General features: G+C 45.9%; 1 protein-coding gene across 8 annotated transcripts in view; it reads right to left on the bottom strand.

Annotated features, from left to right (window-relative positions):
• Positions 1-22,666, bottom strand: part of AFF2 (ALF transcription elongation factor 2) — a 454,063-nt gene that overhangs the window by 69,705 nt on the left and 361,692 nt on the right. For all 8 annotated transcript variants that reach the window (XM_049644415.1, XM_049644417.1, XM_049644419.1 and 5 more), the window contains one exon: positions 13,201-13,238. In XM_049644415.1, the coding sequence (XP_049500372.1) occupies positions 13,201-13,238 (38 nt within the window). The remainder of the gene's footprint in view (positions 1-13,200; positions 13,239-22,666) is intronic.

The raw sequence follows: 22,666 nt of genomic DNA, 5'->3' as shown, positions 1-22,666 counted from the left end.
GGAACCATGAGATCGTGACCTGAGACAAAATCAAGAGTCGGACGCTTAACCGGCTGAGCCACCCAGGTGTCCCCTGGTAAGTTCTATTTTTAATTTTCTGAGAAACCTCCGTACTGTTTTTCACAGTGGCCGCACTAATTTACACTGTCAGCAACAGTGCACAAGGGTTCCCTTTTCTCCACGCCTTTGCCAATGCTTGTTATCGCTGGTCTTTTTTATACGAGGACACTATGAATGGTTCTCATTGTGCTATTTGCACAGGAGCCTTGGTTATTCAAAAGTTCTATGTGCTTCCTGTTGGTAAGTGCATGCTCTGGTTAATCAACTGGTGGTGGCTGAGCCATTGAAGAAGGATTAGATTATAGCTCGCATTGTTTCTCGCCAAGGGTACTCACGCTCTTCTAATTCCTTAAAAATCATTCTCTCTACATTTGATAGTTCTGTTAACCAAATCATTTTGATTAACCAGGGCACTTCTTTCCCCAGGCTTGTCAAATATCAAAAGCAGAAATATAACATTTTTTTTCAGAGATTTTGTTTTTATCATTCACTGACCACATGATTGTCGTTCAGAATATGAGGTATATTTATGATTTCTGTGGCAGTAAAAATTATTTTAAACATCCGATTTCAGAAGGTTTCACAATATACTTTCACCTAAAAGACAAATCCAATTCGACATGAAGTTTCATTACGAAGCAACGGTTACATGTGATGACCCTGGTTATTGAAAATTGAAATGAAGTGAAGGGAAGCTAACACCAACGTGTATGAGATTCTGTGTTCTTTGAATGACACAAAGAACTCAATATATCTAATCATCTCTGTTATGCCCACTGGGGAACTGAGCTCTGGTGATATTGCACAAGGTTGTTTCTTGATTGCTGGGAACCCAAGTATTAAGCCTTATGCCACTTACATCAGTACTTAAAAAAGCTTTGTGTGACCGTTGGATCATGGGAATTGTTCTACTTTCCCTCTCTTGGTTAAAGTAAATAATAGTAATAATCTGGGCACAAAACTCATAAAAGAAGGGTGCCAACCAGTCAGCCCAGGCCAGCATTTTGGCTTCTACGCTTCATGTCTGAACTATCTCAAACCCAGCAGCAGGCATTAGGCACATCATCCCTGATCGAGTTTTCTCGTGCTCTGACGACTGGCCTAAGCACTGAGACTCTTCACAGGAACACAACAGGGGGAATCATCTCTCTCCTGCCTGTTGTGAGTTTCGCCTGAGAAACTGGAGGGCTAAGACGTGGCATATATTTTGAGGAGCTCCCCCTCCGCTGTTTCCCTCTCTTGCGCATAAAACCATTCTTTCTGGCTCCCCCCAACCCCGACTCAACTCTTCTGTCTTCATGAATCAAATCAGCTTTAAAGTACCTTTCCTCTAGCCCTTCAGAGTCAATGTCACCCCAAGGTTACCAGAGTCCCCTGATGTGTGGCTTCTCCTCCTTCCTTTCTTCCAGTTTCCTCCTTCCCTTCTTGCGTCCTAGAGGCTCAACATATTCTGTCTGTAATATTCTCAATTTCCACTGGGGGCAAGGGTTTGAGAGCTGGGGTACATTTCCGAATTGGGATCTTTTGGTTAGTTGTGCTACACTCTGCCGTCAACATAACTCTGGATTCTTTTTATAGTTCACAAAGGCAACAAGCAGGAAATGATTGCTAGGTGAGCCATGCCTACAAAGGTAGTAGTATGACAGCCTCAATACCCGGTATCACCATCCTCTCTCCCCTTATCCTGCCCTCCCTAATTCTGCCCTGTCGTCGACCCAGGATCTTTGAGGACTTAAATCATTAGGCAAAATGGTTTTTGTTTTTTTGTTTTTACTGTCTATTTATTTTGAGACAGAAAGAGAGCCGGGGAGGGGTGGAGAAAGAGGGAGACAGAGGATCCGAAGCAGGCTCTGTGCTGTCGGTGCAAAGCCCAAGGCAGGGCTCGAACTCACAAACCAAGAGATCATGACCTGAGCCAAAGTCAGATGCTCAACCGACTAAGCCACCCAGGGACCCCATGCAAAATGGTTTTATGGCAAGCATTTGAAGTACAAACAATAGTGAGTCCTGCCACTACTAGTAAAATATTTAATGTGCATGTTAAAAGCTACACTTTGATTACTGACCTGTTAGCCAGTAAGTCTCCAAAACAATTCAAAGTAAATTTCCCTAATATGTCCAGTTATTCGACACTGCCTGAAGAGTTGCTAATGAATGTGCTGCCTGAACGAGCAGAAAGATTGGGAACTTGCACAGCACGGGCCTGGCTAACGTGCCACTGGCACCAGAAAACAGTTCATCCCACACAAAGTTTCCTCTGGAGTGTGTTCCTCATCCAGAGGTGATTTGCCAATAAAATCAGCCTCGATTATTGCGAGCGTAAGAGCGATCCCCGAGGGAGGAGATCTGGCAATTCCATTCTAGGAGACGCTGTATGAGGCAAAAGTAACCTTGTGGTGGTATTATTTCCTGAAACATGGTCTTGTTTTGGTTTCTTTCATACACATTGATATAAAGTGAGGGATTTGCCGAAGTACCGGTGGCGCCATCCAGCAACTGCTGGGACTATGGGCCCGTGGGGAAGGCGCTTCTCAGCCTTCCCAGCTCTGAGGAAGAGGACCAGTGTGTGTGTTTTGGCACTGGCTGCTGTGTGTCCCATCCTGCTAATTTCTGAGCATCAGGATGGCCTTTCAAAAAGAGGAGACAGCATGTGCTATCAGCTGTTAGCTTCATAACTTTTCTGTTTCCTTGTCCCACAGTGACAAAAGTGTGCCTTCTGTCATTCTCGAAAATGCTTAATGACATCATGTGCAGCTGACACCTTTGCCCCTGTGCCTTCCCTTCACGATCAAGAATGGGGCTATGTCCTGCGGTCGGCAGCTGGGTATAGACCAGGAGAATGAATCATCCGTGAGGTGAAACTCTAGTGCTATAAAGACAGTAAAACTAACTTTAAAATGCCTTGGAGTTAAAACCAATATGGAGTACAGAGTTAGTAACCCACATGAGGGCCAATAAGGAGTTCAGTAATTGTCCAAAACACAGAGAAATGACCATGAGATGGATGGATCTAATAGACAGACACATACAGTACGATGGTAACTGCTAAAGTGGACAACGAAGGAGGCTAAAGGGGATGGCGAAGGTACGGGTGGGAGGAGTTGCTCTTTTGCACAGGGTGGTTGTCCAATGGTGTCGCTCTTGCACAAAGCCTTTAACATTCCTCTTGGAGCATTCGCTATCCACAAGGGAACATCACTATCGTTTTGACCCAATATCCGCGTGCATTTCCTTCGCTGGCTACTTTTTCAACGTCCATGGCTCTGAGTCACCGTCCTGGGCTAGTTTACAAAAGTGAAACCCACTTTCAAAGATTTAGCACCTGTCGCTAAGCACCGGTGGAAGAACCTCCCACGCGTGTGATGGCATTCTCCAAGGGGATCTCCCAACAGGCTTTGCGCCCCCATGGCGTCCCTGCAGAAGGGCCCGGCCGTGCTTAGTTCTGTCATGGTCCGGCAGCCTTCATCTGGGTGGATTCAAAACCACACAGCATTTTTCTAGTTGCTACGCGTATGTAAACAGATGTTTCTACGGTGCTAGGAAATAGCAGGGTCTCCCGTTTCCTTTAAGCACCCTCCCCTACAATCTTGTTTCAATCGCGTCAAATCCATTTTTGGCAATAGGTGGGGTTTCAGTTATATGTGAGCGAGTGTACATATATTTGTGTAGAGGGCACATACACACATCCACACCTCTCTTTTTTGTTAATTTTTTTTAAGGTTTTATTTATTTTTGTGAGAGAGACAGAGTGCGGGCAGCGGAGGGGCAGAGAGCGAGGGAGACAGAGAATCCGCAGCAGGCGCCAGGCTCTGATCTGAGTGGTCAGCGCAGAGCCCGACGCGGGGCTCGAGCTCACGAACAGTGAGATCATGGCCTGAGCCAAAGATGGACGCTCGACCGACTGAGCCACCCGGGCGCCCCCACACTTATCTTTCAAGCAGGTTTGCTAGCGTGTCAAATTTGTCGCATCACAGCTTGAGGCAAGTGAAACTTTCACTTAGCCAGTGTAGTAATCTGCATCTCTACTGTGTGGAAGGGAGATGAATAAGGGGTGTTTCCAGTGTAGGTGTTATTATTAGCAGACTCCTGGTAGCTCACACTGCGGGGTTTGATGATGCACGGTGAGCTTCAGGGCTTCCGTGGAGGTGTACAGTCATAAAGTCCCTGAAGCTGCTAAAAAAAAAAAAAAAAAAAAAAAAAAAATAGAAAAAGCCACAAGGCTTTTCTGAAATATTTTCCCCAACAATGTGGCATGCACATGTGGGGATATGGTCTTGGAGGAAGGAAAGCGGTCAAATATTAGGGGGTGATGAGGACAGAGAAAGAGAAACCAAGGAAGAGATTTCAGAACTTCTATAGTTACGGCTGCTCTGTCTGCCTATCACCACCAACTCCATCTTGGATGTAAATCACCACGGGGCAGGAGGGGATACTGAGGCACAGAGTACATAAATGCGTGTGTATACAGAAACTGGGTTCTAATGACATGTAATCTATCCCCGTGCTGTAAATTCTACAAATGGAAACACTTCCCTGTGGAAGAATGGTTTACCTTTTTTTTTTTTTTTAATGTTGGCTCTCTAGATAACTGCTTTTGGTTTAGACAAAAGCTTTAATAAAAGCAGAAACTCTATGCTTCCTATTTCAGTCAACTAAATAATAACTCATGACCCCAGGCTCCTGACTTTGAACATATTTTGTGGTCGATGGAGGGCTGATTTACTGTTTGGAGTCCTGCGTGTAGTTACCATGGGGGCATGCCTCGTTTCCCTAGAAATCCAAATAGCCCTACTGTGCTTACGTCTGTGGCTGATAAAAATACATTCAGAGAGATTTTTTATGTCTGTGCAATGAATTCAGAAAATGAAGCTAGAATAATAATGTTATGTGCCATGCCCAAAATACTAGACGTTTGAATAATGTGAAAGGAACCATATGAAAGCACAGTTTTTAAAAATGTAAGAAACAATCAAGGGTCGATAAAGCCACAAGGGAGCAGCCCAATGCTTAGAGGAACCCTGCGTGCGTGGAGATTGACATAAAAGTCTGCCGAAAAGGATTAGCCAGATCTAATCAGGAAGGATTTGATAGATCTATTTCTCTGCAAACAGTTTAAAAAAGGTTTCTAATCCTTCCTTAACTCTAACCTTTAACTTTCTAGAACAAAAGAATCCTTTTTTGGCATTTTCTTAGTTTTGCCCACACTGCACTGCTCTCCTCTTTTTTTTTTTTTTTTTTTAATTTATTTTTGGGACAGAGAGAGACATAGCATGAACGGGGGAGGGGCAGAGAGAGGGAGACACAGAATCGGAAACAGGCTCCAGGCTCGGAGCCATCAGCCCAGAGCCTGACGCGGGGCTCGAACTCACGGACCGCGAGATCGTGACCTGGCTGAAGTCGGACGCTTAACCGACTGCGCCACCCAGGCGCCCCTGCACTGCTCTCCTCTTAATGTCAAAAGCGGGGCCCGAATCTCTGGCTGTGTCCCGGCATGTGTCCCTTCTTTGCTCTCCTGTGAGTCACAAACGTGGTATCATCACCTTCCATCTAGAAAAGTGCCCCCTCTCCTTGGCTGCCTCGACCTCCCAGACACGGCTCACAACACAATCTCTGCTTTCTTCTTGCCATGCCGTTTGCGAGTGCTGTCCGGCTCTCTTGAGTGGCTCTCCCTACATGGTTCACCCAGGGACTCCTGTGGAGCGAGGGCGAGCCCACACCGAGCAGGTGGCTCGCTTCTTCCTCTGGGCCTCGTGAGATGCTGCACACACTTTCCTCTGCTTTCCTCGCAGAGCCTGTCTATTCTGCAGGGCAGCGAGGCGGCCGTTTCCTTAGGAGAGTGAGGACCTTCAGGGCAGACACTCTACCTTATTCCTCTCCCCATCGACCGAGCCTGGAACAGTTCATGTTTGTCAAAAGGACGCACGTGCATGGCTTGCCTGACTTTCTAGCAGATCGGCTACGTGCTTCTGAGTTTTCAGCAGCTTTCTGAAAGACTGCCGAACGCTGATGTTAAAATAAAATTGTAGCTGGAAATCGTATGCACCCCAAAGTGGGCTGGGCTGGGTGAACGGATGAAAGAGTTGTCTGTTCTCATCTAAGCGGCATATGCTAAGAAGCACAGGGTTAGAAAGTTGCCCGGTACTTTATAAAGTACTGGATAAAGGAGTATTTTATGAGTGCTGTAGCTTCACCAATGAATGGGTGCTTTCTACTTCCATTTCATCATCGTGGTCGTTAGCATGTTAACTCACCACCTCAAGAAAAGAGGTGCTCATGATGCTTTCGAAAAGATCAGAGATGCTAATGAGACAAACCAACGAGCTTGCAGTTTTGAAGAAACTCTTCCTTATCGATATAAAGTTACCATAATTGAAGTTGGCATAATTGTTCGAATGCCAGCAAACTTGCTGGTTCGTTAAGATTGGAAACATTTGAGGCCATACTCTAAGAAGACAAACTGGTATAAAAAGTGTGCCAGTAGGACTTCACATTTTTTTTTTATTTAAAAAAAGTTTTTTAATGTTTCATTTTTGAGAGAGACAGAGCACGAGTGGGGGAGGGGCAGACAGAGAGGGAGACACAGAATCTGAAGCAGGCTCCGGGCTTTGAGCTGTCAGCACCGAGACCGATGCGGGGCTGAAACTCATGAACCGTGAGATCGTGACCTGAGCCAAAGTCTGATGCTCAACCGACTGAGCCACCCAGGCGCCCCGCTCACTAGCAGGACTTTAAAAACCACCAACAAATTTGAAAGTGAACGTGTGTGTCCTAAGAGGTGATGAGAAAGAGGCAGCGGGTCCACAGTGGACAGAATTCCCGGCACCCCGGGGTTCTGGGCAGTCATCTGGGATCGCTTCCATGATTCGAGTCCCATTACCAAGTGAAAAGGAGGATGGCCAGAACTTTGGGCTGTGCAGATGCCTGCTGAGACCTTCTGCATCCGATTTTAGCTATCCGGACAACATAAACAGCGCCATATATGCAGCCATTTCAACAGAGGTTTGATTGCTCTCTCTCCTTTAACTACCCTTAAAACGGCCAGAGCCGATTAGAGGCTGCCTACGCTTTGGCTGGTGTCACAGGGAGCGCACTGGGCTGGGTGCCTCACTATCAGGAAATGACTGGGCCTTTATGACGCTCACTGGGGACTGCCGGCTTCACAGATCTCACTCAGAGGGACCTCACCCAAAGCTCCCACTCCCCTCGCTGAGGACCACCCCTCAGGATAGTCCCCATTTTCCTTTCCATGGCTGACCTGTAAATTAGCCTGCTCATTGCAAATATTCTTATTAGGGACTGGACGTGAGTTATTGGGCCCTGGTTTTCTCAAACTACCTACGGAAGCCACACTCCCGTGGGGTCATCTTATTTCCCATGGCCCTGCGCATCCAGTTCTGTGTCCCACAAAACACTGTGTCAGGTCGGGCTGTCCTCTGGCCAAACACATTTGGGAAAACTTGGCTAAGACAAAGGTAAAGAAGCCTCTTTCTGCAGGACTCCTTCGAGCCTGCATTACTCAAATATGCACAGGGCACTCCAGGAAAGGGTGCTGGAGCCTTTTATTCCCAAAGGAGAAGACCCCGCAAGACTGATGTTTGGTGGAACACAGTACAGAATCCATTGCTCCATCATTCTGAGACGATGCGGTGATTCCGGCGATGTTCTGCACAGCGGTGATGTGCGTGTGTCCGAGAGCGTCATAAGAGATAGGGATTCTAACGGCAAAATCACCTCTGGTTGCGAGGGGTCATTTAAATGACTCAACTCAACATTCTTGGGGCCACGCCAATCTTCTATCTAACGTATCTCTTTAAGATTCTAATGATGTGGCTTCTTGTCCCTCATTTCACGGGTACACAAGACAGAAATGAATGATGGGAAATGGCATTCTCTGGGGGTGCGTGTGTGTGTGTATGTCAACAGTAGTATTATACATGCGATCTTTACAGTGTGCCTGCTTGTGTGCATCTATATCAAACCTTAACATCAAATATTTCCTAAAATAATTATAAAACAGGATTTCAAGCTTTGGCTTTTTTTCCCAAGAGGTGGAAGAACCAAACAAATAATGTAGCTGAGGTCTTCGGCAAGGAAGGAACATGTACAACCCCATACCATAAGCTAGTGTTCGATTGAGGACTGGATCCCACGTCTATGGACTCATTGTTTATGTTTAGTAATAGGGGAGTAAATGATGATTCACAGTAACGAGTTAGGGCTCCTCAGTGCTGAGGTCCCTAAGTCACCATTTATTCTGAGCTTTGGTTTCCAACCTGACCTTGCACTGCCTGCCACCTCAGCACCAGTGGCTCAAACCAAGTCTTTAAAGTCCTGGTGCAAATGTCCCTCCCCCCCCCACCCCCCACCTTCTCCACTAGCGCTAACTGGAAGCACGTTCTGTCCTTAGAGCTTCCCTTGTACTCTATCTGTTTCCTACTTAACAAACATCTCTCTCTATCTTGTTTTTAGTTCTTTACAAACCGATTTTATCTCTCCTACTGGACTCTAAACTCCTCGAGGGTAAGACCTGTGTCAGATTTATTTTTAATTCCCTCAGCATCTATCACAGTTCCCGGAACGCTGTAGATTCCCAATAAATATTCATTGGGTGAATAAATGAATAATGCACAAACACCATGGGCAGGACAATCTTTGTGGCTATTTGTCAATTTCAATAATGAAACCACCGTATCTGTAAGATGGATTGGCTCGTAAATAAAGCTGTAATTTCCGAAGCAGAGTGGATTCTGATCCTGATTTGTGAAAGACAACAACTACGTTGTTTAACGTTGTTAAAGTGTAAAAGCAAGGAAGAATGTGATGCTTGACAACTGTGCTCCCTCTCCCTCTCTCTCCCTCTCTCTCCCTCTCCACCCCCCGCCCTTCCTTTTGGTAACAGATGTCAACCTCGGTTAGATTCAACTCAACTTATTAGTGCATGGCTTTTAGCCAAAAGCAATTCACATTTGCAGAAGTGTACTATCACATATGTCTTAATAACAGAAATGTGTTTTTAAAAAAATGTATGTGATAAGTCACATATGGTAGAAGAAATCTGTACATCTCTCAGGCCTTGTTGTCACAATGAAAGCTTGAAGATAATTGCTGCAGACCATTAACATACAAGTGAAAGTCTCTCTGACACATTAAAGAGCCACAGTTTGAACATACTAATCAAGCTTTGATATCGGCACGGCTCCAGCAGACTGAGAAATATACCAGCATCTCTTGTCCTGATCACTGATCTTAAGAACATTCCATTTTGATTCTTACCCTCAGAGGTAATATTTAATGTTTCAGGGTAGAATCATTAGTGTATCCAGGTACATTATGGGCTTACCTTCACTAAGCATATATTTAATTTCTCCTTTCTATGGAGTGTAATTAATGTGTACCACGGTCCCCCTGTGGTGTCGAAAGAACCTTACAACCATGAAGGCATTAAAAGTAAATTGAACAAGTGCTTGAGAAATGGGGAAGAGGAAGCAAACCCTTGGAGGGGAAAACAGACCAACTAAATGGATATTGTGAGTCATTTACCATCACTGCGATTGAAAGTATGCTTAGCCTTAGTTAGATCTTGGGGAGTAATGGAATTTTGGAACATGCACGTGCCTTTTGCAATATACCCATCTACATACAACTTGGAAGGCTAGCAGTATGCTCTAGGTCTGTGTTCACCGGTTTCTGACACATAGCTGCTCTGTCAATAGGTCTCATACGCGTAACGACTTCAAAGATAGTAAATTAGGAGCGGTCTGTTTGCTCTGAATGAGAAATGAGAATTGGGTGGGACATCATCCCCAGATATCCAGAACCCGTGAAAAGGGCTCAGTAAACACCTGCTCAATGTTTTAAAGGCCAAAAAAAGGGGGGGGGGGCTGATAAGTTTAACTTGCACAGTCATAGAAAAGCTTACATCTGTGCCTTTTTCTTCTCTTTATTTTATTTTTAAAAATTTTTAAACATTTTTATTTATTTTCGACAGACAGAGAGAGAAAGAGCGCAAGCAGGGGAGGGGAAGAGAGAGAGGAAGACACAGAATCTGAAGCAATCTCCAGGCTCTGAGCTGTCAGCACAGAGCCCAACACAGGGCTCGAACCCATGAACCGCGAGATCATGACCCAAGCCGAAGTTGGACGCTTAACTGACTGAGCCACCCAGGCACCCCTGCTTTTATTGTATTTTTTTAAGTTTATTTATTTTGAGAGAGGAGGAGAGACAGAGAGAGAGAGCACAGGAGGGGCAGAGAGAGAGAGAGAGGGAGACACAGAATTCAAACCAGGATCCAGGCTCTGAGCTGTCAGCACAGAACCTGATGCAGGGCTCAAACCCACCAACCGCGAGATGACTTGAGCTGAAGTCGGACGCTCAACCGATTGAGCCACCCAGGTGCCCCTGTGCCTTTTTCTACCTGACCAATGAGGGCAGAGGTCAGCAAGATTTTTCTGTAAGGGGCCAGGTAGTAAACAGCTTTGGTTGTGTGGTTTGTACGGTGTCTGTCACAACTAATCTCTGCCACTGTAGCACAAAAGGAGGCACAGACAATATGGAAACAAATGAGTGTTGCTGTGTGCCAATATAGCTTTTTTTATAGGCACTGAAATTTGAATTTCATGTAATTTTCACATGTCATGGAATATTCTTTTGATTTCTTTTCCCCAACCATTTGCCAAACCGTGCACCAGACGACGACATCCAATCACACATATGATCACGTGCACCAATGTGCGTTCATGCTTTATTTGTAAATGCCTCCAGACCTCTACTTTTCCAGTAAGACTGTATACACTTTCCATCGTGCGCTCCATCAAATGTCAATTCTGGCACAGAAGATCAAGCCAGTGCCTGGTCAGAGGCAAAGCAGCTCGGATGAACCAGAGCAACGTGGGAGCATTTTATATGTGGCGTGAGTCGAGAATAAGAGGGTAGTGGATGACTTCATCTGTCACAACAGACGGCCCCTTCCGGTCTGACACTCTAGTTAGTATATGGCCAACCGTCTCCTGAAGCCTCCAGGCCAGGTTCCCGGAAGGACTGTTTTCTGGGATGTGTCCAACGTGTTGACCTGCTCATTCAGTCACAAAAACATGGGTTGAACCCTTACTCTATTTGAGGTCTCAGTGCACTGTGTGTAACCAAAATTCTCCGTCAGACATCAGAACCAGAAGAGGACCGCTACGCACAAAACTGTAAAAACTCCGCTTTGGCTATGCTGTCAGTGTAAATGACCCACGCTCTGGAATTTCTGTCCTTGAGCTAAGGTCTTGAAGAGATCTCTCTTCTTCAAGCGCCCAGTGGTTGCGGCTGGGCGGCTGGGCTACGCGTCGTGAGCCCGCATGTAGCCTGGTACCCAAAGGCACACCAAGAACAGCATCTTACTTAATTAGAAGACAATTCTAAGCATCTACCAGTTGATTGTGAGGCTTATTACTAAGCAGATTTTCAAATATATTTACACGTGAAAAGCTCCATATTCTATCAGTAATCTTCTGGCTCTTCCGGTTTTCCCGTTTTCTCTTTACCATACGACTTATGGTGCTAGACATTAGAGGGAGGATCGCCGTGAATTAGCCAGAACCCATAATATATATATTGTGTATATATACTGTGTATACACACACACACACACACATTATCTGTAAAATCGAATCCTTACAAGGAGCATGCCAAGATGGAGCCTAGGTCTTACTTCCTATTGGGGGGGTTTGAACTTGGAGATGTCTGCCCCACTGGGGGCCTGGGCTTACCCTCCTCCAGCCCTTGCCCCATCCCTTGTGACCTGGGACACACATCTGCACACCGGTGGACTGGAGGGAAGGGTGCAATAAGACTAGGGGAAAGAAGATTGCTAATGGCCCACCCAGGGACTAGCAGTCCTGGCCTCGGCCTCATTAGCGCCACCCTCTAATCCCGCCACAGGCTGGCGGTAGAGAAGCCTTCAGGGCATAGACAGGAAAGAAATCAGGCTGCAGAGAAGATTTCAACCCCAATCAAACAACCAGCCAGAAACTCAGCTACTGGAAATACTCCCCTAGGATGACTATAGCACAATACATCTCCAGATGACAGAAGCTCCTCAAGAGGCTACAAAAGCCGATAAGGAATATTCTGTGGCCTAAGAAAAATGAATTTGAAAAAGGACACGAAACCTTTTGGAAAAATGAATTAGAGGTTGGATTTAATGGTGTGCTAAACACTACCCCAGTGACTTGGAAAAGCAGCCTTCTTGCCATCGCTATCAGTTGACCCATTCTCCCAGAAACTATTAAAAATCAACGCACTCCCCCATTTCTGCATTCAGTGCCCACGACAACGGGACAGGGCTACCCTGATTTAACGCGGAGTTCCTTGAGGCGTGATACTGCGAGGCCTGTAACAACCCAGACAGGAGAGCAGGACTTCCCTAGGCCATATGGCTGGTGGGCCTAGTATGCATTAACAGTGCAATCAGATGTCACAAACCCAAATGACAAGGCAAACATCCTTCTTAATTTGAAAGTCTCCCTTCTGGAAGAGGCAGGATGTCCAAGATGTACTATATTTAAAAGAATACGGCGCTGCTTGTTTATAATTTAAGAGTGTCCCATAAAAATGCCTTGGCAATAGCTCTCTGTTAGCTAGAAAAACCTTTAGTTAAATATATTTTTATGAGCTTTTCATTAACAGGGTAGCAAGGCCTTGATGCCAAGGTGCCGAAGCTCCCCACGTGGCTGGAAATCACTTGGCACATTTTTAGCCATTTAAGTCTCTGTCGTAGGTCCAAGGTTTGCAATTAAATATATAATCTTTTTAGCATGCGCAAAACCCAAAGGCCTGAAGTGCCGTGCCTCGAATAGGATTATAATAGTATTTGGCAACTCTTCATGGATGGCACGTATTAATTTATGTAAACTGGGCACGACTTGGGGCACTTAGTCATCAGGACCACAAGCAAAAATAAAATAAAAATAAAAGCTAGTCCCCACTAGCTCTTTTTGGGTTTTGGTAGGTTCCCCCCCCCCTTGTTTTGTTTTTGTCTGTCGACTGTCATAAACAGAGACGAACTTGAAATCCCAGGTCTCTTTTATGACCTTATTTTTCTTCACATGCATGGAGTCCATTCAAATTAACAATGCCAACTAATAAAAAATAACTTACTTCACAGGATTGTTCTTAGGTTTTGCCTTTTCAACAGCCTGTAAGCAGAAGAAAAAAAATGCAATTAGACAACATTAGCAGGCATAATCTTTGCAACTAGTTACCAAACAATAAGCAATATAAAATGCTCTTCCAAAACATACGGACCTAACCGAAGCAGGCTGCTTTGCGATAAGCAGACTGGAGACACAGAAAGCAATTTTCCTCTCTCGGGGAACATGGTTACCTGTCCAAGTGCAGCTTTCAGACACAGACACTCATTCCTGTCTCCCCACCCTGCACTCAAATCTTACCTGCTGGGTGGGCTTGCCTGGGTTATTACCACAGGATGGAGAGGCAGGGGCGGGGGCTGGGGGACAGTGATGGGCCCATCCTGGGTTTTTAGATTTGTGGCAGGGACCCGCTTACCCTGCCTGACTACTGACACCTGGCCACACCTGCGTGGTGAGAGCAAGGCCAAAGTAGCCATTTCTAAAATCATTTTTATTAGCAGACACCACAAAAGGCCAGGGGACGACCGACTACGCGGATCAATGTCTTCCCGTGGAACCTTTAAGAAAACACACACCAAATCATCGAAATGAGGAAATCTCTGGGCCTCTCGGCCTGTGTCGCCTTAGACATGGAGCCTGGTTCCAGTTTATTGCTGAACCCATTGATCTGTGTACAGTCCATTTATCATTCATGAAAAGAGCTAGTGATCTTCACAGTATATTAGAAGAAACAACTCAGATCATCTGTCAACAGCCCTCTTAGAGATTTCTGTTTCCCTCTCCACAGGGATTGCATCTCCTTCGATTCTTCTGGAATTAAAATGTTGCTAAGCAACACAGCTGGGGGCGCTGATGGCAGAATGGCTACAGTCTATCAAACTGTTTAAGCACCTGGAGGGTTTTAGTGATGATTTTTTTCATACTTCTGTAGCATAATTATGTAATCAGAACCAAACTTGTACTCCCCTAGACTTTTTCACACTACAGAAAGAACACTTACTATGGGGAACACTGAGACCTTCAGACCCTTTCCAGAAGTATCCATCCGGAGACCTTTGTATCTGTGAATCTCAGAGGTGGGTGAGGGCTACAGGATGTAGAGGCAGCTACTTGTAACGCTGGACTCGGCGTTCGGGGTGACCACTGCGTGAGGAAATACCCCAAAGCCTCCTACGCCTAACTACGGCTCGACACGCTTCGAAGCGATTTTGTTTGAAAGAAGTGAAACGCTTCGCAAGTTTAGAGACTAGTGCTGGGAATTCAAGTCCTTCTCACCTACGACGTCTCGGGTTCTGCTGCTAGGTAAATAAATACCCATTAATATGTGGGCAGGTTCTTTGCCTCTCGGTGGCAGAAATCACCTTCTCACCATCTGTGCCCGGGGTTGAATTCTGGCAGGCGGCACAGCGGCAAGAAAGCAAGAGCAGGAGGTAACAGGTGAAGATGATAAAATAAGCAATAGGTGTGTGGCTGGCCCGTGTCACGTCTCACATGTAGTTCGGAGATGCAGGTCTGTCCCTGAGACGGCCCCGGAAAGGAAGTGGAAAGGAAGAGGCGGATGCTGGCGGGGAGCAGGGGCCGGACCCAGTCTACCCACCTATGCACACCCGCACCTTCCTTTTCTACCACCTCTCGTCCCCCAGTCCTGGCTGGGTCGGAATGGGGTAGGGAAATGGGATGGAGACGTGTCATTGTGGAAATCACACGAACCCACTTTGCCCCATCTCTTTAATCCAAATGAGTCTGTGCTTAAAGAAGACGAAGGCTATGTCATAAAGCAACGAGCATGCTGTTCAAGTGGTTTCCTTTGAAAGCACGCTGGAAGTGATAGTATGAGCAGGCCACTGGCAGAAGACAGGGAGGGAGAAATCAAAGTGACATTGCTTAACCTAGCTTTCATTCAGCGACATGGTTTTTGAAAATGTCTTCTCTTCTCTGATCAGGAGGAACAGAATCGTGTTCGAGGCCAGTTTCTTTGAAACCCATGTCTCTCTATACAGCCATCATAGGAAAATAACTTCATTGAAATTAATGTTTTCTGGGCTGCTTGACTATTGATTGAAAATGTCTATGCCGAGAGGTTCTCTTTCCTTTGGGAATTAACTCGGGATCGTTCCAGAGCGCCAACCGCTCTGCTCAGACGTGCTCACGTCACCCTCCTGTGTGCTCAGCACCTTTGATCTCCAAGCTGAGCGGTCGCAGGGAGTGTCAGACCTGAGACAGAGCTCACAGTGTGTGTCCTTTATGCTCACTGCGATGTGACTTTGTTTCAAGCGTGATACAGAGAATTATTCAGCTCCCAGACTTTGAAGAAAACTTAAGTGAATTATTTGTGGGAAAAATATCTACGTCTTTAGGGTCTGAGAAGCAGTCTACAAAATACACAGGGAGAACATCCCTTTCTCTGAAACGACGTGATGTGAAAAGACCGATCCCAAGTACAAAATGGGAGATCCCCTTAAAAAGGAGGGGAATCAAAACAAAGTGATCTTGTGTAATTCGCCACACATTACGAGGGTTGCACTGGGATGACAGATCATTTTGAGTTTAAAAACATACATTAAAAGTAATTTAAACTGATTGGAAGATGGAGGCTAGATAGTTAACACTCATGCTGCTTTAATTTGCAACGTCTATACGCTTTCTAAAGCCTACGTTCTACTTCTTTTGTGCCGCGTTCCCGTAACATGATACTCATCTTGTCACTAAGGCACCTCTACCCCAAGGATGATACGATAACTGAAAACGTTAGAAAATATATTCCACCATGGTGTGAGGAGAGGCCGTGGACTACGGCGGAAAGACTGATGAGCTACAAATCCAGAAACCCGAGGGTCGATGGCGGGGGGAGAGGTGGAAGAGAGGGGAAAGTGGGTGATGGGCATTGAGGAGCGCCCCTGTTGGGATGAGCACTGGGTGTTGTATGGAAACCAACTTGACAATAAATTTCATATTAAAAAAAAGAAAAGAAAGAAATCCAGAAACCTGGGTTCCGCCCCCAGCTTTGCCACTTACTATCGTCATGACATTAGCAAGGTGACGGGCACTTCTGAGCCTGAGTTTCCTCATTTTAAAAATGAAGATAATCAGTCCTGCCCCATCTAGATCAAGGGTGGTCGCGAGTAGCCCGCATCCATGACGGTGCTCGAGAAACAGCCTGCTCTGCCTTCCGGCTTCCACGCACACACCGGCACCGCCAGAGAGCTTATGGGCTTGCTGACTTAGTGACCCGGTAGCAGCTAGCAGACGTATGCAGTTATTCCGGACTAGAATGCTCCCGTCTGGAAAGTCCTCCCCGAGGGAGATTTTGATGTGTTTAGATCCTGACACGCCTAGGCCAGCAGGAGACAGAGCCCGGTACCTTCACATGGGCCTCTGCCCTCAACCTTCTCAGGGGCTGCTGCTGGTGGCAGCGAGGTCAGGGCCCCCGAGGCGCCGTCGGGGGCACGCGGGGGGGCGGGGGGCACTGTGGGGGCACGAGTGCTCGTGCAAACACTCAAATGACTCTGTCTCCCTCCCTCTGTCATAGGGCATCTTGAAGAATTATACGCCCGGAGAGAAGGCTCGTCTCTCATCCCAGGAGTGTTCACGAACTGATTCCTCAGGAGAGATGATGGGGTAAAGGACACGCTCAAAGGTGCTCACTCATTAAATCTATCTTCCTCAAATGAAGAAAGGACCTCGCCTTTCTGTGATGCAGACACTCCTCCGGCCGCGCTGAAGCTGAAGTGAATCAGGGACCATAATGAATTACAGGAACCATGAAAGTGTTACAGCTGTCCTGAGAAAACAGAAAGCAGGAAGGAAAGAACGTGGCCGTCTGGTGAGTCCCGTCCTCCATGGCACATGTAACGCCGTGTTTCTTTAGGGAGAAAATGCTACGAACGCTTGCTCCGTAGATGGATGTACCTACCTTTCAAGAAACCCTCTGGTAAGGGAATTCTGTCCCGGTGTTATTCTAGTCCAGCAAACATGTATACTACGTTTATTTATTTTAACCGAGAGAATCTTCTGGGGCTTTTCAGAAACATGCCCTGAACCGTGATAGCCACACTTATGATAATGCCTTCGCCCTGGCCCCAGGTGTGCAGAAAACGGATCCAATGCAGTATGGTTCCTGTTTGTTGAGACTGTTAAGGTGAGCACGTGGATGGCCTAGACGTATTATAGCAGTGGACTCATTTTCCAAGGCTGTGTATTCAGGTACTGCTTTTTTCCTTAATCAATAATAATGCTGTCAGTCAAGCATAAAACGTGATTCTATTAGCACTTCTCTCTATAGCTTTTGCCTCTCCCGCTTATGTGTTTTTCTCCTGGCATTCTGCTGGCAGATATACCCAAGCTGGGTCTATACGACACATTTCGTGATTAAGAAAAAAGTGAAAAGTCAATCCTTCAGATGATTTTTAAATAAGCGTCTATTGGGGCATTATGGAAACAAGGCAGAAGAACCATTGATTGCATGGCTTTTGTGCTTCTGTGTTTTCCCTTTTTTAACTCTTCACAGGGCTATTCTGTGAGACACGGCCTTACCTTAACCTAGTGGCACGTATTGGTAAATTGTATCGATCACCTACGTTCAGAAGAGAAAACCCCTCTATTAAGCAAATGAACTCATCATTAGGGTATTGCGATGGTCTAAAATCAGTATCTCCAGAATTGGTTAAATCAAGTAAAGAGACATGTACTGAGAACACTTGCCCAAATATAAAAATGAAGTGCTTAATTATAGCATTTAAATAGACTTCACTGGAATGAGTGAAACAGCCAGGGGCTCGTATTATATCCTATAGGCTGAGGTTTCAGCGGGCGGCTCACGTGCATAGGCAGGACGGCAGATTAAGGGGAGAAAATGTCACTCAGCATTTTGCAACACCTGAATGCCTGCCTGAATTTCTGACTGTATCTCCAGGGACTGAAATCTTTAGGGAAATACCACCTATTGCATTTAACCCTCTGAATAGGTGCACAGAAGGAAACGTGGAAAACGTCACGTGTTTGAACCTGGAGCCCGTAGGAAGTAAAAACACGTTTCCTATCGTTAGAGTACTGGGCTTCTCCCATTTTGGTTTAACTCACCGACTTCTATGTGTGTATGAAGTAGGCCCGTGCTAGACAGAAAAGGGGCAGCCATAGAATTCTGACAGGCAGAGCCTGCAGGAAATTTGTTCCCGGCGGAGGGAACTGCATCTTGCAGCTAACAGTCACTTAATAAACATTGATCAGATAAATGAGTTGCGGACGGCCACGGAATCGGATAGGCCTGGGCACTACTCTGGGCACGGAAGGGTGCCGGAGGAAAAGCTGAGCTCTAGGATATGTGTATCTAGATCCGTGCTGCGAGTGCACCTGGGGCTACGATTCCCACCCCAGAGAGGAGTCCGGGGTGGCACTGCCGGGGTGGATTTCCCAGTCTGCTTTTCGGCAGAAGGTTGTGCCCCTCCTTACTCTTCCCACTCACCTGGACAATGGCCACTGCCCCTTCACCGGTCTTCTGGTCTCTCTATTTTACCCCTATTTAAATTTTTTTTAATGTTTTTATTTTTGAGAGAGGGAGACAGAGAGAAAGCAGGGGAGGGGCAGAGAGAGAGAGGGAGACACAGAATCCAAAGCAGGCTTCAGGCTCTAAGCTGTCAGTGCAGAGCCTGACACAAGGCTTGAACTCATGAACCACGAGATCATAACCTGAGCCGAAGTCAGACACTTAAGTGACTGAGCCACCCAGGCGCCCCATCCCTATTTTATGCTCCACTTTGGCCATGACTTGCTCAGAGCCCTTCATGGCTTCCTACTGCTCGGCGAACTATCAATCAAGTTCACCCACCCTGCCATTCAAGACCTTGCCTAGTGCCAGTTGAACAGTAGCCTGGTAGCAGGTCATATTTGTTCTTGTATATATATTTTGCTAACATGGCAGTTCGTAGGAGTTTTTCCAGTGTCTTTAGCAAGATCCATTTGTCACCTGGCGATTTTGTTTATACCTAAACTTTTGCTATCTTGTAACTTAATGAAAAATGCACTGTCTTTGGTGAAGAAGCATGTTTCACTCAGAAGAGTCTTCTGTTGACATTAATCATTCTCTAAGTGGAGTAAATGTGGAGACACCAGGCAGAGCAACTCAACATTGGCTTGAGTTATTTATTCTCCCCATTAGAAGGACCAATGGAAAAGGCACTTAGTTATTATTGTCCCCTGATGTTGGTGGATTTGAAAATTCAATTATCTCCCCTCCATTGCCAACCTGAGCCCTCTTGCCCCTCTTGCTCCTCATGCTAGAGGGACACCTCTCACAACATGACATGTGTCCTTTGGTGGGAGCCTCTATTATCTAATAGAGGCTCTCTCCTTACCACGTGTGAGCAGGAAAATGGGAAGGATATTCTTAGTGCATAGTAGGTACCCCATTATATGAAAGTATTCTACAACCTCCATGAAGTGAACACTGATGATGCATCCTCAGCATCAGCACACTAGTGTAGTCAGGCTTTCTGTCCCTTAAGAGCACGTTACACTCTGGGTAAGAACACTACACCCACCATTATCCATATACCTGTATTAGAAAACCCTTTAGTCTTCCACCTATGAGACGTCTTTACTCTCTCACTGCTACCACACTCATCATACTTCTGACACCAGATGTGTGAGGGATTGTCCCCACACCAAGCAGTTCTGTGTGACACCAGCTAGGTGTCCTACAATTTAACTCACTTTTGACACTCTCTACCTGGAGACAGTGTCAGACTCCTCAGGTTAAGGGCTGAGTCCCACAAGACCACCTCCCACTTCATATGCTCATTGCAGGCCCAAGTTGTCACCTGTCATTCTAACCGATTGGCTAAAAAACAAGAGGTTCCCCCTCCTCACGTTCGACAAATTGGCCAGAGCGACTCACAAAACTCAGGCAGTTTACTTATGTCTACCGGTTTGTTAAAGGACATGATAAAAGAAACAGATGGACAGTCAGATGAGGAGATACACAGGGTGAGGTCTGGGCGGTCCCAAGTGTAAGAGCTTATGTCCCTGTGGACTTGGGGTTCATCAATCACGCTCCTGGGATGTGGTGTGTTAACCCACCTGGAAACTCTCCAAACCCCATACTATTGGGATTTTATGGAGGCCTCTTCACATAGGTATGATTAATTGTTAATTCAGCTTCTGCGATCTCTCCCTTCTCTAGAGAAGCGTGTGTGTGTGTGTGTGTGTGTGTGTGTGTGTGTGTGTGCGTGTGTGCATGCGTGCACGTGCACATGTGTAGCAGGATCAAGTAGAGGAACAGGGCTGAAAGTTCCAAGCTTCTAATCATGACTTGGTCTTTCTGGTGAGAAGCTACCATTCAGGAGCCCATGCAGAGTCACCTCATTAGAACACTCCTATCACCCAGGAAATTCCAAGGGATTTGGTGGCCTGTATCAGCCACAGGGCTCAAAGACCAAGTGTCAGAACAAAAGATGCTCCTAGTGCTCTTATCACTTAGGAAATTACAAGGGTTTTAGGAGCCCCATGCCAGGAAACAGGGCCAGAGACTAATGCATCCCTGTATATATTTTCTATTATCTCACAACAGCAAATACCGACTTCTCTGTGCCCCAATGTCCTTATTGGCAAAATGAGGCAGCTGGAATAAAGGCTCTCCACAATAGTTTTCTTTAATTTTTTTAATGTTTATTTATTTTTGAGAGAGAGAGACAGAGAGAGACAGAGAGAGACAGAGGGGGAGAGAGAGAGAGAGAGAGAGAGAGAGAGACAGAGCATGAGCGGGGGAGGTACAGAGAGGAAGGGAGACATAGAATCCAAAGCAGGCTCTAGGCTGTAAGCACAGAGCCCAATGCGGGGCTTAAACCCACAAACTGTGAGATCATGATGTGAGCCAAAGTCAGACACTCAACCAACTAAACCACCCAGGCACCCCTCTCCACGGTTATTTTCAAGTCTGGCATTTTATATTCTAATACATAAGTACTGCAGTCTATACAGTATGCAAGTATGCAGTCATACATGCATGAGCCACGGCTAAATATGGAAGCAGAGTCTACCTCCATTAACAATAAACAAGATTTATTATCAAGTTTCCAAATGTTTATGTCTAATGTTCCAAAGAGTCCTATGAGATCGTCTGTGAAGTATGGGTTACGGCATCCCATACATTCTGGAAGCGTCTGCTGCTTTTATCTGCCCACCTACTTGAATTTTGAGTGGCCAGTCAGACTGGTAGCTAATCTCAAATTTGGATACCTCTTCTGTGTATTTACAATGCTTATGCTCTTTCCTCTTACTAAATAAATAGAAAAATATAGAGCTGCTTAAGAATAAGTCAGATTCTGTTTCCCATTCAGGACGACACCCCGGGTCCTTGCAGCCTGCCTGGTAGCTTTTCCAGCAGATGGCAGATATTTGGGGAACAGAGTAAAGCATTCTTGGGACCTAAACCAAAGCCCCCAGTATATTTTTCAAAGCCGGCATATAAATTTCAAAACCTCACATTTTCAGTCTGGCAGGGTTTTATTACCCAGCTTTTACTGAAGATGCTCATTTTGCTCTAGTATATGCTAGAACCCTGATTAAACTCAAGACTTGGAAACTTCCAGCAAACTTCCAGTACCCATGGTACGTTGCCTGGGGTTTGTTGGCTACTGACTCCAAGACAGGCTCCAACCAGGGATTTGGGACCCAACTTGGGGTGATGTAGGGGCCTAAGAAAAGAACATGCTTGGACCAAACAAAGGGTGGGGTGAGAGTGGAGACGGGACCATCCCAGGGGGAGTGACAAGGGCAAGTTCAATTCAAGTCAACTGGATCCCCAGCTTCCCAGAGGTGGCTGCTACCCAACCCCCACCGGCCCTGCCATGCACTTTACACATATGTGCCATGTAACAAAAGGCCCTGCTCATCCCTGTCCTACGTAAGAGTCACCGTTTCTGAAATTACAGATCAAACCCATTGTTGTTTCCGTTTGGCTCTTAGGGTGCACAGCACCCCCTCACCAATGTCCGATTTAAACTCCCAGTGGCTCTGCAGTGGACACTAGCCAGTATCTGGTCGTCAGCTGCACTTCTCTGCCTCTCTGCGTGCTCGAAGCATTTTATTGAGATTACAATAAAAAGGTAATCTACGGAGATTACGAGTCAAAATATTTGCTACTAAAAGTAGAAGAGCTAATTACAATGAAAAAAAAATCAGCACGCAGGTTTTCTAAACAGTCACAGACTTGCCTGAAGCATATTAAAAAATCACATCATACAAGCCCTAAGCAGTTTCTCATTAATCTGGTCTCGATGCTAATATGGCCAAATGGGAAACACAGTCTTGGGAGTATGAGGGCCAATGTTATTCTATTAACCTTATATGTTATCCTATTTACTTTCCTGTCTTTAATGAATAAATTAAAATGTCCTCTCATTCTCTAATTGCTGGATAGTTGGAGTATGACAAGGTACACATTTTATTCAGCTACATGCTACAGCCTCAACTGCCCA

Source organism: Panthera uncia, chromosome X, assembly GCF_023721935.1.
Source record: "Panthera uncia isolate 11264 chromosome X, Puncia_PCG_1.0, whole genome shotgun sequence".
Taxonomy (NCBI): domain Eukaryota; kingdom Metazoa; phylum Chordata; class Mammalia; order Carnivora; family Felidae; genus Panthera; species Panthera uncia.
This window is presented reverse-complemented; position numbering and strand designations above follow the sequence as displayed.